The sequence below is a fragment of the Mustelus asterias genome, unplaced genomic scaffold, assembly GCF_964213995.1.
Source record: "Mustelus asterias unplaced genomic scaffold, sMusAst1.hap1.1 HAP1_SCAFFOLD_1470, whole genome shotgun sequence".
Lineage (NCBI taxonomy): Eukaryota > Metazoa > Chordata > Chondrichthyes > Carcharhiniformes > Triakidae > Mustelus > Mustelus asterias.
The window spans coordinates 54,519-69,307 of record NW_027591415.1 but is presented as its reverse complement, the minus strand read 5'-3'; the positions used below and the strand labels follow the sequence as shown (position 1 = coordinate 69,307).

The window sequence follows — 14,789 nt, the reverse complement described above, 5'->3', positions numbered from 1 at the left end:
AATTTGAATGCGGATTACAGGGTCAAAGGCAGGGTTCTGAGGAATGTGGAGGAACAGAGAGATCTTGGGGTTCATATCCACAGATCTCTAAAGGTTGCCACTCAAGTGGACAGAGCCATGAGGAAGGCCTATAGTGTGTTAGCGTTTATTAACAGGGGGTTTGAGTTTAAGAGCCGTGGGGTTATGCTGCAACTGTACAGGACCTTGGTGAGACCACATTTGGAATATTGTGTACAGTTCTGGTCACCTCACTATAAGAAGGATGTGGAAGCACTGGAAAGAGTGCAAAGGAGATTTACCAGGATGCTGCCTGGTTTGGAAGGTAGGTCTTATGAGGAAAGGTTGAGGGAGCTAGGGCTTTTCTCTTTAGAGCGGAGGAGGTTGAGAGGCGACTTAATAGAGGTTTATAAGATGATGAGGGGGATAGATAGAATGGATGTTCAGAGATTATTTCCTCGGGTGGATGGAGTTATTACAAGGGGGCATAACTATAAGGTTCGTGGTGGAAGATATAGGAGGGATGTATGAGGTAGGTTCTTTACTCAGAGAGTGGTTGGGGTGTGGAATGGACTGCCTGCTGTGATAGTGGAGTCAGACACTTTGGGAACTTTCAAGCGGTTATTGGATAGGCACATGGAGCACACTAGAATGATAGGGAGTGGGAAAGCTTGATCTTCGTTTCGGAAAAGGTTCGGCACAACATCGTGGGCTGAAGGGCCTGTTCTGTGCTGTACTGTTCTATGTTCAATGAGTACAGACCCAGAGTCCTCAACCGTTCCTCATGTGACAAGCTCTTCATTCCAGGGATCATTTTGTGAACCTCCTCTGGACTCTTTCCAAGGTCAACACATCCTTCCTTAGATATGGGGCCCAAAACTGCTCACAGTATTCCACATCGGATCTGACCAGAGCCTTATACAGCCTCAGAAGTACATCCCTACTCTTGTATTCTAGCCCTCTCAACATGAATACTAACATTGCATTTGCCTTCCCAACTGCCGACTGAACCTGCACGTTAACCTTGCTGATCCAACATGGCAGCAGAGCTGAGTGTGATCACCTTTTCTCCTGGCACTCTAACTCCCCAGCCCGACTCCCTGGATAGTGACTGGGAGCAGGAATGTTTTTTGGTTTTCCCATTCCATTATTTATGGGCACTGCAGCCAATCAGTATTAATGTCAACCCTACACCCTTACAGCTTGGATTAGGAGAAATACGGAGAGATTACGGTCAGCTCAATTCTTGTTCAAAAGCTTCAGAGTTAAAGAGAGATTGTATTTCTGTAGTGTCTTTCACAACCTTGGCACGGTGGCACAGTGGTTAGCAGTGCTGCCTCACAGCGCCAGGGACCTGGATTCGATTCGCAGTTTGGGTCACTGCCTGTGTGGAGTTTGCATGTTCTCCCCGTGTCTGCGTGGGTTTGCTCCGGATTCCTCCCACAGTCCGAAAGACGTGCTGGTTAGGTGCATTGGCCATGCTAAATTCTCCCTCAGTGTACACAAACAAACGCCAGAGTGTGGCGACTAGGAGATTTTCACAGTAACTTCATTGCAGTGTTAATGTGAGCCTGCCTGTGACACTAATGAATAAACTTAAACTTAAAACCTTAGAATGTCCTAAAGTACTTTACAACCAATGAAATCTAAAAAATGTAGTCACTGTTATGATGCAGGAAACACTGCAGCCAATCCGCTTACAGCAATCTTCCAGAGGCAGCAATTGGATAACCTGTTTCTGGGATGCTAATGGAGGAATGGGTGTTAGTCCAGCACAGCTTTGAATGTTGCAGTAAGGTCTTTTCTATCCTCCTGACAGGACCTCAATTTAATATCACATCTGACAGGTGACACTTCATATCGTGCATCACTCCCTCAGAGCTGAGACTTGAACCCACAAGCTTCTGATCAAGCAGGGAGAGTGTTACCACAGAGTCACAGCTGATATCTGTTGTATTATGTTTGATTCACTCATAAACAGTTACTTCCCATGAAGTTTAACACCTGCAGTAGAGTCACAGAGTCATAGAGGTTTACAGCATGGAAACAGGCCCTTCGGTCCAACTTGTCCATGCTGCCCCTTTTTTTTTAACCACTAAGCTCATCCCAATTGCCCGCATTTGGCCCATATCCCTCTATACCCATCGTACCCATGTAACTGTCTAAATGCTTTTTAAAAGAAAAAATTGTACCCATCTCTACGACTACCTCTGGCAGCTTGTTCCAGACACTCACCACCCTGTGTGTGAAAAAATTGCCCCTCTGGACCCTTTTGTATCTCTCCCCTCTCACCTTAAACCTATGCCCTCTAGTTTTAGACTCCCCTACCTTTGGGAAAAGATACTGACTATCTAGCTGATCTATGCCCCTCATTATTTTATAAACCTCTATAAGATCACCCCTCAGCCTCCTACGCTCCAGGGAAAAAAGGCTCAGTGTATCCAGCCTCTCCTTATAACTCAACCATCAAGTCCCGGTTGCATCCTAGTAAATCTTTTCTACACTCTTTCTAGTTTAATAATATCCTTTCTATAACAGGGTGACCAGAACTGTACACAATATTCCAAGTGTGGCCTTACCAATGTCTTGTACAACTTCAACAAGATGTCCCAACTCCGGGATTCAATGTTCTGACCAATGAAACCAAGCATGCCGAATGCCTTCTTCACCACTCTGTCCACCTGTGACTCCACTTTCAAGGAGCTGTGAACCTGTACCCCTAGATCTCTTTGTTCCATAACTCTCTCCAACGCCCTACCATTAACTGAGTAAGTCCTGCCCTTGTTCAATCTACCAAAATGCATCACCTCGCATTTATCTAAATTAAACTTCATCTGCCATTTGTCAGCCACTGACCCAGTTGATCAAGATCATGTTGCAATTCTAGATAACCTTCTTCACTGTCCACTATGCCACCAATCCTGTTGTCATCTGTAAACTTACGAACCATGCCTCCTATATTCTCATCCAAATCATTTATATAAATGACAAATAACAGTGGACCCAGCACTGATCCCTGAGGCACACCGCTGGTCACAGGCTTCCAGTTTGAAAAACAACCCTCTACAACCACCATCTGTCTCCTGTCATCAAACCAATTTTGTATCCATTTGACTACCTCACCCTGGATCCCGTGAGATTTAACCTTATGCAACAACCTATCATGTGGTACCTTGTCAAAGGCCTTTCTAAAGTTCATGTCGACAACGTCAACTGCACTGCCCTCATCTACCTTCTTGGTTACCCCTTCAAAAAACTCAATCATATCTCACAAATTTGATTTTTCACTCACAAAGCCATGCTGACTGTCCCTAATCTGTCCTTGCGTCTCTAAATGCCTGTAGATCCTGTCTCTCAGAATACCTTTGAACAACTTACCCACTACACATGTGAGGCTCACTGGCCTGTAGTTCCCAGGCTTTTCCCTGCAGCCCTTCTTAGACAAAGGCACAACATTTGCCACTCTCCAATCTTCAGGCACCTCACCCGTGACTATCGATGATTCAGATATCTCGGCTAGGGGACTCGCAATTTCATCCCTAGCCTCCCACAGTGTCCTGGGATACAATTCATCAGGTCCCGGGGATTTATCTACCTTGATGCGCTTTAAGACTTCCAGCACCTCCTTCTCTGAAATATGTACACTCCTCAAAACATCACTATTTATTTCCCCAAGTTCCCTAACATCATGCTTTTCTCAAAGGTAAATACTGATGAGAAATATTCATTTAGGATCTCACCCATCTCTTGTGGATCCGCACATTGATGACCTTGTTGATCCTTAAGAGGCCCTACTCTTTCCCTTGTTACTCTTTAGCCCTTTATGTATTTGTAGAAGCTCTTTGGATTCTCCTTTGCCTTATCTGCCAAAACAATCTCATGTCCCCTTTTTGAAGGTGATATAGTGCAGAAAGAAATTCAGCATGAGAACAGTAAGTATTTGTGTCGGGCAATAATTTGTAGGATATTAAGTGAATTAAACTACTTATTGTACTTGGCATTTTACTGATTCTACACAGAGCATTTGGAATACTGCGCCCAGTTCTGGTCGCCACACTACCAGAAGGACGTGGAGGCTTTAGAGAGAGTGCAGAGGAGGTTTACTAGGATGTTGCCTGGTATGGAAGAGCTTAGTTATGAGGAGAGATTGGGTAAACTGGGGTTGTTCTCACTGGAAAGACGGAGGATGAGGGGTGACCTAATAGAGGTGTATAAAATTATGAAAGGCATAGATAGGGTGAACAGTGGTAAGCTTTTTCCCAGGTCGGTGGTGACGTTCATGAGGGGTCATAGGTTCAAGGTGAGGGGGGGGAGGTTTAACACGGATATCAGAAGGACGTATTTTACGCAGAGGGTAGTGGGGGCCTGGAATGCGTTGCCGGGCAAGGTGGTGGAGGCGGACACACTGGGAATGTTTAAGACTTATCTAGATAGCCACATGAACGGAGTGGGAATGGAGGGATACAAAAGAATGGTCTAGTTTGGACCAGGGAGCTGCGCGGGCTTGGAGGGCCGAAGGGCCTGCTCCTGTGCTGTATTGTTCTTTGTTCTTTGTACACCATCCGTAGGATCTATGATCAAAGGAATCAGTAGATATAGAAACGGGAGTAGAACATACAGCCCATCGAGCCTGGCTCAGCCTTTGTCTGATCATGGTTGATTAGGGATTTGAACCTGGCTCCCAATGGAATTAAGAAGTTTAACAACACCAGGTTAAAGTCCAACAGGTTTACTTGGTAGCAAAAGCCACACAAGCTTTCGGAGCTCTAAGCCCCTTCTTCAGGTGAGTGGGAATTCTGTTCACAAACAGAGCATATAAAGACACAGACTCAATTTACATGAATAATGGTTGGAATGCGAATACTTACAACTAATCAAGTCTTTAAGAAACAAAACAATGTGAGTGGAGAGAGCATCAAGACAGGTTAAAAAGATGTGTATTGTCTCCAGACAAGACAGCCAGTGAAACTCTGCAGGTCTAGGCAACTGTGGGGGTTACAAATAGTGTGACATGAACCCAATATCACGGTTGAGGCCGTCCTCGTGTGTGCGGAACTTGGCTATCAGTGACGGGCCCGTCACGGGCATTCGGCCTCTGATATTCGGGTAAGCGTTCTCCAAGGCGGCCTTCACGACACACGACAGCGCAGAGTCGCTGAGCAGAAACTGATAGCCAAGTTCCGCACACACGAGGACAGCCTCAACCGGGATCTTGGGTTCATGTCACACTATTTGTAACCCCCACAGTTGCCCAGACCTGCAGAGTTTCACTGGCTGTCTTGTCTGGAGACAATACACATCTTTTTAGCCTGTCTTGATGCTCTCTCCACTCACATTGTTTTGTTTCTTAAAGACTTGATTAGTTGTAAGTATTCGCATTCCAACCATTATTCATGTAAATTGAGTCTGTGTCTTTATATGCCCTGTTTGTGAACAGAATTCCCACTCACCTGAAGAAGGGGCTTAGAGCTCCGAAAGCTTATGTGGCTTTTGCTACCAAATAAACCTGTTGGACTTTAACCTGGTGTTGTTAAACTTCTTACTGTGTTTACCCCAGTCCAACGCCGGCATCTCCACATCATCCCAATGGAAGCACAGAGTTAACGAATTCACCGAGCTGCCTGAGGCGCTGCAGTGATAAAATTCAACTTTATATCATTCCTGGAAATCTTTCAACTTTCCAGCACAACTCCAGAGATTAATTTGTTTTTGGAAATTGTTCCCAGCGGACACACGACGTTTATTCCTGGGCATGGGTTTTGAGCAGGAATGTGCAATCCCAAAAACCTTACATTTTAAGTGCGATTGGCTCAGTTCCCAACTTGAAACTTGTGAATTCAAACTCGAGAGAAGCAGTGAGGGATACAGAGCCTTTGCCTGAAGAGGAGTGACAAAGGCTCCCGGTGTCCCGTAAACACTCTTCCCCCAACAAACTGCACAAAAACCAGACTAATTTCATTTAATTCTCTTAATTATTTCTAATTAAGATGGAAGAACGGGACTATTTGATTGATTGTTCTTGTTTTTAGAGCAGTGCCTCGGTTAGACAACAAGGACTCAAAGACGGGACAGGGTCATCAGGAACCTGGAGCCACCACCCAGGGCTTCAGCGGGTAAGAGAGTGAAGGATTGTGATCCCTGGTTAATGCTGACCTCAGGAGGAAGTCCTGCTTCTTGTCTCAGTTTCCAAGGAGGCAGGCGGGGAGAACAGAATGAGGTCCACCCCTATGTGTTCGCCAATCCAAAAAATACAGCTCTTTGGAGAGCAGCTGAGAGTCAGACCAGTATTGGCTGGGTTCCCTGACAGCTCTGAGTGCCATCATGTCCTGTGATAAAGCAATTCCCCAGGGGGAATAGAGGAAACGTCCTGCATCGTAGATATCATAGAATCCTACAGTGCAGAAGGAGGCCACTCGGCCCATCGAGTCTGCACCGATCACAATCTCACCCAGGCCCTATCCCCGTAACCCCATGCATTTACCCTGCTAGTCCCCCTGACACTAAGGGGCAACTTATTATGGCCAATCCACCTAACCCGCGCATCTTTGGACTGTGGGAGGAAACCGGAGCACCCGGAGGAAACTCACACAGACACGGGGAGAATGTGCAGACTCCACACGGACAGTGACCCAAGCCAGGAATCGAACCCAGGTCCCTGGCGCTGTGAAGCAGCAGTGCTGACCACTGTGCCACCGTGATTCCAACTTCAGCAATGTGTATTTTCTCCTCATATTCCTCTTTTGACTTCCTGGGGCCTGGGGCATCCACTTGACCGATAGAGAAACATTCCACCTCAGGCTTGTTACCAGAGTCTCTGTTCTGTTTGCTGGGGTATAGTTTCCCAGGAACGGAGTCAGTCCCAGGTATTCTTACTTTCCCCACAGTGAAGTATTAAACTACAACATATTCAGGCACTGGGGAGATAGTGCCACATTGGCTAACCCTGAGCAGAGTACTGACATGTGAATTTATTCCAACCGCTCTGCTTATAGGAACTTGCAGCGTGCAAGCTCTTCAGAGAAAACAAATCGTTTGCCTGGAACTTTGTGGACTTGTTCATTTTGGAGGTGCTTCGAGATGAGTTGGTGCCTGATATCTTGATGGAAGTGCTGTCGCGTTACCACACACAGGTACTGCGCACATCGCTGCTACTCGACAGTGCACAATCCATAAAGGGATGATTGTCACCTAATAATTTGTGTAACTTCCACAGAATTTGCAGCATTAACTGATCCATGCCGGTGTTTATGCTCCACATGAGCCTCATCCCATCTTTGTCTGTCTCCATTCCCCCTTGTGTGTTTATCTAGCTTCCCCTGTGTTACTGCTCTCAACCCTGTGGTAGTGAACTCCACATTCTCACCAATCACAGGCTAGAGAAGTTTCTCATAATTCCCTATTCGATTTATTAGTGACCATTGTACATTTATGGCCCCTAATTTTAGTCTCCCCACAAGTGGAAATATCTTCTTTCTGTCCACCCTATCAAACCCCTTCATAGTTTCAAAGACACCCCATCAGGTCACTCTTCAGCCCTTTCCGCAGAAATAATTCTTCCTTTTTTCAGAATTTCCTGACACTTAGAACTTTACAGTCTGTTATCGTTCTTGGTAAATCTCTATTTCATTTTACCTGGTGTCTCTACATCGCTTTTCATGCACAGTATTTCAAATGCAGTGTAACCAAGCCCAATGGAGACCAGAACTATACACAGTGCTCCCCGTGCAGTTTAACCATTAGGCGGTTGGGAATTTTTCTTGGTTGTCAGCTCGTGGTAAACGTATAGAAGAGCAAGTTTGAAAGAAAATTAGAGAGATGTAAGAACTATGGATTTGTTATAATGGGAGACTTTAATTAACCTAATCTAGACTGGAATTGTAATCGAGTAAATGGCAGTTAGGGGTAAAAATTTCAAAGATGTGTTCAGGAGACATTTCTAGATGAGTCTGTTTCCAACCCAACAAACACGGAAACGTTACTGGATCTGTTTCTGTGGAATGAGTTGGTTCAAGTGCCAATAGGGGCAAATTTAGGAAACAGTGATCATAACATCATAAGTTTTAGTTCAGCTATAGAGAAGGACAAGCAGTAATCCACAGTAAAAGCAATCAACTGGCGGAGGGTCAATTTTAGTGGATGAGAACCGATCTGGCCCAGGTAAATTGGAATCAAAGATTGGCAGGCAAATCTGCAGTGGAACAATGGACTGCCTTTAAAGAGTAAATAATCCAATAGTCTGGGTACACGGGTGGCACAATGGTTAGCGCTGCTCCCTCACAGCGCCAGGGACCCGGGTTCGATTCCCGGCTTGGGTCACCGTCTGTGTGGAGTTTGCACGTTCTCCCCGTGTCTGCGTGGGTTTCCTCCGGGTGCTCCAGTTTTCTCCCACAGTCTGAAAGACGTGCATTGACCCGAACTGCCACCGGAGTGTGGCGACTAGGGGGAATTTCACAGTAACTTCATTGCAGCGTTAATGTAAGCCGGCCTGTGACTAATAAATAAACTTTATTTTACAGTCAAGGTATACTTTCACGAGAGAGAATGGTGGGACAGACACCTGTCCTTTGCAGACCTCTGGAGAGAGATATCTTAATTTCTAGCAGGTCCCGGACTTTAGTTTGCAGAGAGATGGACAAAGAGCTGCCCCCGATCATATTCAGACATCTACTGCCTACCTGTCTGTCTGTAAGCATAGCTCCACCCATGAGCACATGACACATGTCAATCAATCTAATCAAATCCTACTCTGAAACTCCAGCTCAGTTACAATCCAAAAAAGTAACAAAACTGATTAACTCAGGTTAAAACCAACACCCTAATAATTTTGAGCAATTACTGTTCTTTTTTTAAAAAAGTTTATTTATGAGTGTCACAAGTAGGCTTACGTTAACACTGCAATGAAGTAATTCCATTAACTTCATTGCAGTGTTGGTGTAAACCTAGTTGTAACAAATAAATAAACTTTACTTTAAAAGTTACTGTGAAAATCCCCTAGTCGCCACTCTCCGGCGCCTGTTTGGGTAACACTGAGGGAGAATTTAGCATGGCCAATGCACCTAACCAGCACGTCTTTCAGACTGTGGGAGGAAACCGGAGGACCCGAGGAAACTCACGCAGACACGGGGAGAAAGTGGAGACTCCACACAGACAGTGACCCAAGCCAGGAATCGAACCCTGGTGCGGTGAGGCAGCAGTGCTAACCACTGTCCCACCATAATGCCCTTGCAGGCTCGGCATGTGGACTGCCAGTTGTAGACAATCGGCACCTTAATCAGAGCTGCAGTTTAAGACAGTCCCCTCACAAAAAACTTGACACAAATACATTTCATAAAGGCACAGTATCGTTACGCATCATTATCCAAACGAAACAAAAAGAGCAGCTCTGGTGAAAGGGACTGGTATTGCCTGAGTTACTCTGGCAGGGAGCTGACACAGAAATGAAGGTCTGAATGTCCATCTATACTGTAATCATTCTACAATTTTATATGGAGCCTGGGATTGTGCACAGTGCTTTAACTGGGATTGTCGATCCTCGGACTGTATACCTTCCTTCAAGTGTAGCCTTTCCCAGAGGCTGAGTGGGTAACATGAATAGGTTTGGTGACTGCTGAATGCTTGACCTACACTTGACCTTAGGAGCCCTGATCCAGAATGTTCTGTCCTGCTGAATATCGTTTACATTAGAAATTCATCTGCTGATGAGATTGGGCTCACCCTGTAAGTGTGTTGTTTAGAATTCAGTCCCAGGGAAGAGGCCCAGACAATCTAGCAGGAACTGGAAGAAGTCAGTACTCCAGGGGAACACCGCAGAGGTGTTACTGTAGATGCCACATCCTATAACAAATTCATCTGTCGCTTGCCTCTTATGTTGATTATGATTGGAGTCTTCCAGTTGGGACTATGTACGAACTTTGTACCTTACCTAATTCTATGAGTGACTTTCAGCAGAGTTCGTTAGTGCTTGACTGCAGAAGCTGCTGTTTATTTCAGACATTGGGAAGATTGCAAAAGGTGCTGTTTTTAATTAAATGTAATTGTTTTTTCCCAGGGTCCTATACATCCACCGACTAGGATGATTTTCCACACCAAGAGTAAGCTACAGTAAGTATAATGAAAGAAAGACTTGCATTTACTTAGTGCCATTCAGGACCTCAGGAAGTTCCAAAGCACCAGATCTGATTTATTATTGTCACATTATTAACATACAGTGAAAAGTATTATTTCTTGCGCGCTATACAAAGCATGCCATTCATAGAGAAGGAAAGGAGAGAGTGCAGAATGTAGTGTTACAGTCATAGCTAGGGCGTAGAGAAAGGTCCATTCAAAAGTCCGATGGTAGCAGGTGTGATGTTAGTATTCCTTTAAGAATTTTTTAAAAATCATGATCTCTGCAGCTCTCACAGCTTCAGTGTTGCCCATTGTTTCTGGGCTGTCTCTGAAAGTCCTTTTATTGCTCCTTAAGTGGCTTAAATGGGGGCCTCAGGTACTTTCTGAGATCAGTTTTATGGCCCTGCATTGTTAGGAGGAAAGCTGGTTGGCTGGGTAGGTGACAGCAGCTCTTTCATTTTCAGTTCTGAGCTGCAGGTTAGTTTGAGTTTTAGAAGGGGCAGCAAGTTGAAAAGAAGTGTTTCTCTCTCTCCCTGTTTTATTTGGAAATTCTGCGGGTTATCTGAAAACAAAGTCTTGCCTTCCTGGAGTAGAAAATCTGCTGTTGGTGGCTTGACCAGAGTCTACCTGGGTTCTGGGAAGCTGTTCTGACTTCAAACTGTTCAGAGTTTCAATCACGAGGACTACTAGAACTTACAAGATTGAGAGTTTTCAATTCTCCAACCAATTGGTTAAATTCCAGTAAAACGTGAGCTTTAGTCTTTGTTATGTTGAACCTGTTTAAAGGGTTTTGTCTATGGCAGGGGTTTTGTTTGATTGGAATATCTTAGATATATTTGTTAAGGGTTACACATTATTGTGGTTGTTTTGTTTTTGTTTATAATTGATAAAAGTTATTGCTAATTTTCTAACTATACATATTAACTATATTCTTAATTAAACTTTGATGAAAGCTCCCTCGTGGGTCATTTGAATCATACCTGAAGTGAAACCTATCATGCGCATCCTAGCCAAATTCAAGATGCAACACTTATGATCCAACACTTATGATCCAACACTTATGATGCAACACTTATTGAGTTTTTTGAGAAAGTGACCAAGGAGGTGGATGGGGGCAGGGCAGTGGACGTGGTATATATGGATTTTAGTAAGGCGTTTGATAAGGTTCACCATGGTAGGCTTCTGCAGAAAATGCAGATGTATGGGATTGGGGGTGATCTAGGAAATTGGATCAGGAATTGGCTAGCGGATAGGAAACAGAGGGTGGTGGTTGATAGTAAATATTCATCATGGAGTGCGGTTACAAGTGGTGTACCTCAGGGATCTGTTTTGGGGCCACTGCTGTTTGTAATATTTATTAATGATCTGGATGAGGGTATAGTTGGGTGGATTAGCAAATTTGCTGATGACACCAAAGTCGGTGGTGTGGTAGACAGTGAGGAAGGGTGTCGTAGTTTGCAGGAAGACTTAGACAGGTTGCAAAGTTGGGCCGAGAGGTGGCGGATGGAGTTTAATGCGGAGAAGTGTGAGGTAATTCACTTTGGTAGGAATAACAGATGTGTTGAGTATAGGGCTAACGGGAGGACTTTGAATAGTGTGGAGGAGCAGAGGGATCTAGGTGTATGTGTGCATAGATCCCTGAAAGTTGGGAATCAAGTAGATAAGGTTGTTAAGAAGGCATATGGTGTCTTGGCGTTTATTGGTAGGGGGATTGAATTTAGGAGTCGTAGCGTTATGTTGCAACTGTACACAACTCTGGTGCGGCCGCACTTGGAGTACTGTGTGCAGTTCTGGTCCCCACATTACAGGAAGGATGTGGAGGCTTTGGAGAGGGTGCAGAGGAGGTTTACCAGGATGTTGCCTGGTATGGAGGGGAGATCCTATGAGGAGAGGCTGAGGGATTTGGGATTGTTTTCGCTGGAAAGGCGGCGGCTAAGAGGGGATCTTATTGAAACATATAAGATGATTAGAGGTTTAGATAGGGTGGATAGTGATAGCCTTTTTCCTCTGATGGAGAAATCCAGCACGAGGGGGCATGGCTTTAAATTGAGGGGGGGTAGTTATAGAACCGATGTCAGGGGTAGGTTCTTTACCCAGAGGGTGGTGAGGGATTGGAATGCCCTGCCAGCATCAGTAGTAAATGCGCCTAGTTTGGGGGCGTTTAAGAGATCCGTAGATAGGTTCATGGACGAAAAGAAATTGGTTTAGGTTGGAGGGTCACAGTTTTTTTTTAACTGGTCGGTGCAACATCGTGGGCCGAAGGGCCTGTTCTGCGCTGTAATGTTCTATGTTCTATGTTCTATAAGCGGGCTCCATAAAACACTTTGGAGTTTCTGACCTGAACCATAACACAGGGAAGAAGCTGTTCTTGAGTCGGTTGGTATGTGTCGTCAGACTTTTGTATCTTTCCCCCAACGAAAGAACGTGGAAGAAAGAATGTCCGGGGTGCGTGGGGTCCTTAATTATGCTGGCTGCTTTTTCGAGGCAGCGGGAAGTGTAGACAGAGTCAATGGGTGAGAGGCTGGTTTGAGTGGTTTGAATGGGCTGGGCTTCATTCATGACTCTTTAGTTTCTTGCGGTCTTGGGCAGAGCAGGAGCCATACCAAGCTGTGATACAACCGGAAAGAATGCTTTCTATGGTGCATCTGTAAAAGTTGGTGAGAGTCGTAGCTGACATGCTAAATTTCTTTAGTCTTCTGAGAAAGTAAAGGCGTTGGTGGGCTTTCTTAACTATAGTGTCAGCATGGGGGATCCAGGACAGGTTGTTGGTGATCTGGACACCTAAACACTTGAAGCTCCCAACCATTTCTACTTCGGCCCCGTTGATGTAGACAGGGGCATGTTCTCCTTTACGCTTCCTGAAGTCGATGACAATCTCCTTTGTTTTGTTGACATTGAGGGAGAGATTATTGTTGCCGCACCAGTTCACCAGATTCTCTATCTCATTCCTGTACTCTGTCTCATCATTGTTTGAGATCCGACCCACTACGGTGGTGTCATCAGCAAACTTGAAAATCAAGTTGGAGGGGAATTTGGCCGCACAGTCATAGGTGTATAAGGAGTATAGTAGGGGACTGAGAACACAGCCTTGTGGGGCACCGGTGTTGAGGATGATCGTGGATTGAATCACCTCTTTGTAATGTAGGTAACACAGCAGCCAATTTAAACACAGTCAGGCCCACAAAAGGAGATACTCAGTAGATTATCTGTTTTAGCGTTGTTGGTTATGCATTAAAATTCGGGCACCAAGCCATGTAATGGCATCTTACAACCAACTTAGATGGGAGACAAGACCTTGACTTTAACACCTTATCTGAAAGACAGCACCGCACTGAAGTTTCAACCTGGATTGAGTCTCTGAGTGGAACTCCAATCTTTCGACTCAGATGAGAGTGCGCCCACTGAGCTGGTACCTCGGACTATCCAAGCTCTAATCTGTAAGCTCTTACAGTGCAAATACTTTCCTGCAGTGCTGGTGAAGTTACAAGATTTCCATTAGAATATAATTCCCGAGTTGGCAATTCTGCCTGAATTGAGAGCAAACTGAAGTGAGGCTCCCTCCTCCAAGGACTCCAGATGACTGTGACTCTGAGGATGTGGGCTTTACCTGAATTATAGCTTCTGCCTGTGTGTGAAAGGGTCTGCTCAGGTATTGATACAGCACCTTGATTTTCAAATTCCTGTCAAATCCTTTGCTGACCTCACTACTCCCCATTTTTCAGTCCTGTTACCCTCCTCCCCGTGATACCTGTGATCCCCAATTCTGGGCTCTTGAATATCATCGATTTTGATTGCTCCCATACTGGCGGCTATGCGTTCAATCATCTCGGCCTAAGCTCTGGAATTCCCTCCTTCACCTCTCTGTAACACTTTGTGCCTGATTTTAACATTGCGTCTCGCCCGTTTTCGGGCGCAAAAACTTGGTAAAGTCGGGCGTGAGGCCATTAACGTGATCCGCGCCTACGTCCGCGCAGATGCCCACTTTACCAAGGCCCGAAAATGGTCACGATCCGAACCGCCCCCAAAACGGGCGCAACGGCGATTTAAATGCATTTAAATTGAATTAATGAGCTGCCTGCCCAACTTTACCAGCATTTCCCCCTTTACCATCGCGTTCGCCCGTCCAGATTCGGCGCAAAACAGACATGCTCGGCAAAGGTCTGTTTCGGGCGCTCCAGCTGCTGAAGAGGTGAGTTCAGAGCTTCCGGCGGCTCTCTGACTCAGATCGGTGGTGGTGGTGTGGGGGGGGGGGGGGGGGGGTCAGATCATTCTCTGGTGGGGGGGAGGGGGGGGGAGGAGAGAGGTGGGTCAGATCATTCTCTGGTTGGGGGGGGGCGGGGCGAGGAGAGAGGTGGGCCAGATCATTCTCTGGTGGGGGAGGGAGGCCAGATGGATCTCTGGTGGAGGGGGGAGGGAGGCGGGTCAAATCATTCTCTGATGAAGGGGGGGGGGGAGGTGCAGGCGGGTCAGGTGTATCTCTGGTGGGGAGGGAGGAGGGAGTCCCGATTATTCTGTGGGAGGGGAGGGGGGGGGGGAAGAGGAGAAGGCCTGATCATTCTCTGGTCGGGGGGGGGAGTGGGGGAGGCCCGATCATTCTCGGGAAGGAAGGGTGGGAGGAGGCGGGTAAGATGCATCTCTGGTGGGGGAGGGAGGCCTGATTGCTCACTGATGGTGCGGGTAGGGAG

The 14,789-nt window shown here is 45.9% G+C and overlaps 1 protein-coding gene across 7 annotated transcripts in view; it reads left to right on the top strand.

Moving 5' to 3' along the window:
- LOC144488332 (uncharacterized) overlaps positions 1-14,789 on the top strand; it is a 54,460-nt gene that overhangs the window by 19,616 nt on the left and 20,055 nt on the right. For all 7 annotated transcript variants that reach the window (XM_078206377.1, XM_078206376.1, XM_078206380.1 and 4 more), the window contains 3 exons: positions 6,027-6,110; positions 6,990-7,127; positions 10,046-10,098. In XM_078206377.1, coding sequence (XP_078062503.1) covers positions 6,027-6,110; positions 6,990-7,127; positions 10,046-10,098 — 275 coding nt within the window. The remainder of the gene's footprint in view (positions 1-6,026; positions 6,111-6,989; positions 7,128-10,045; positions 10,099-14,789) is intronic.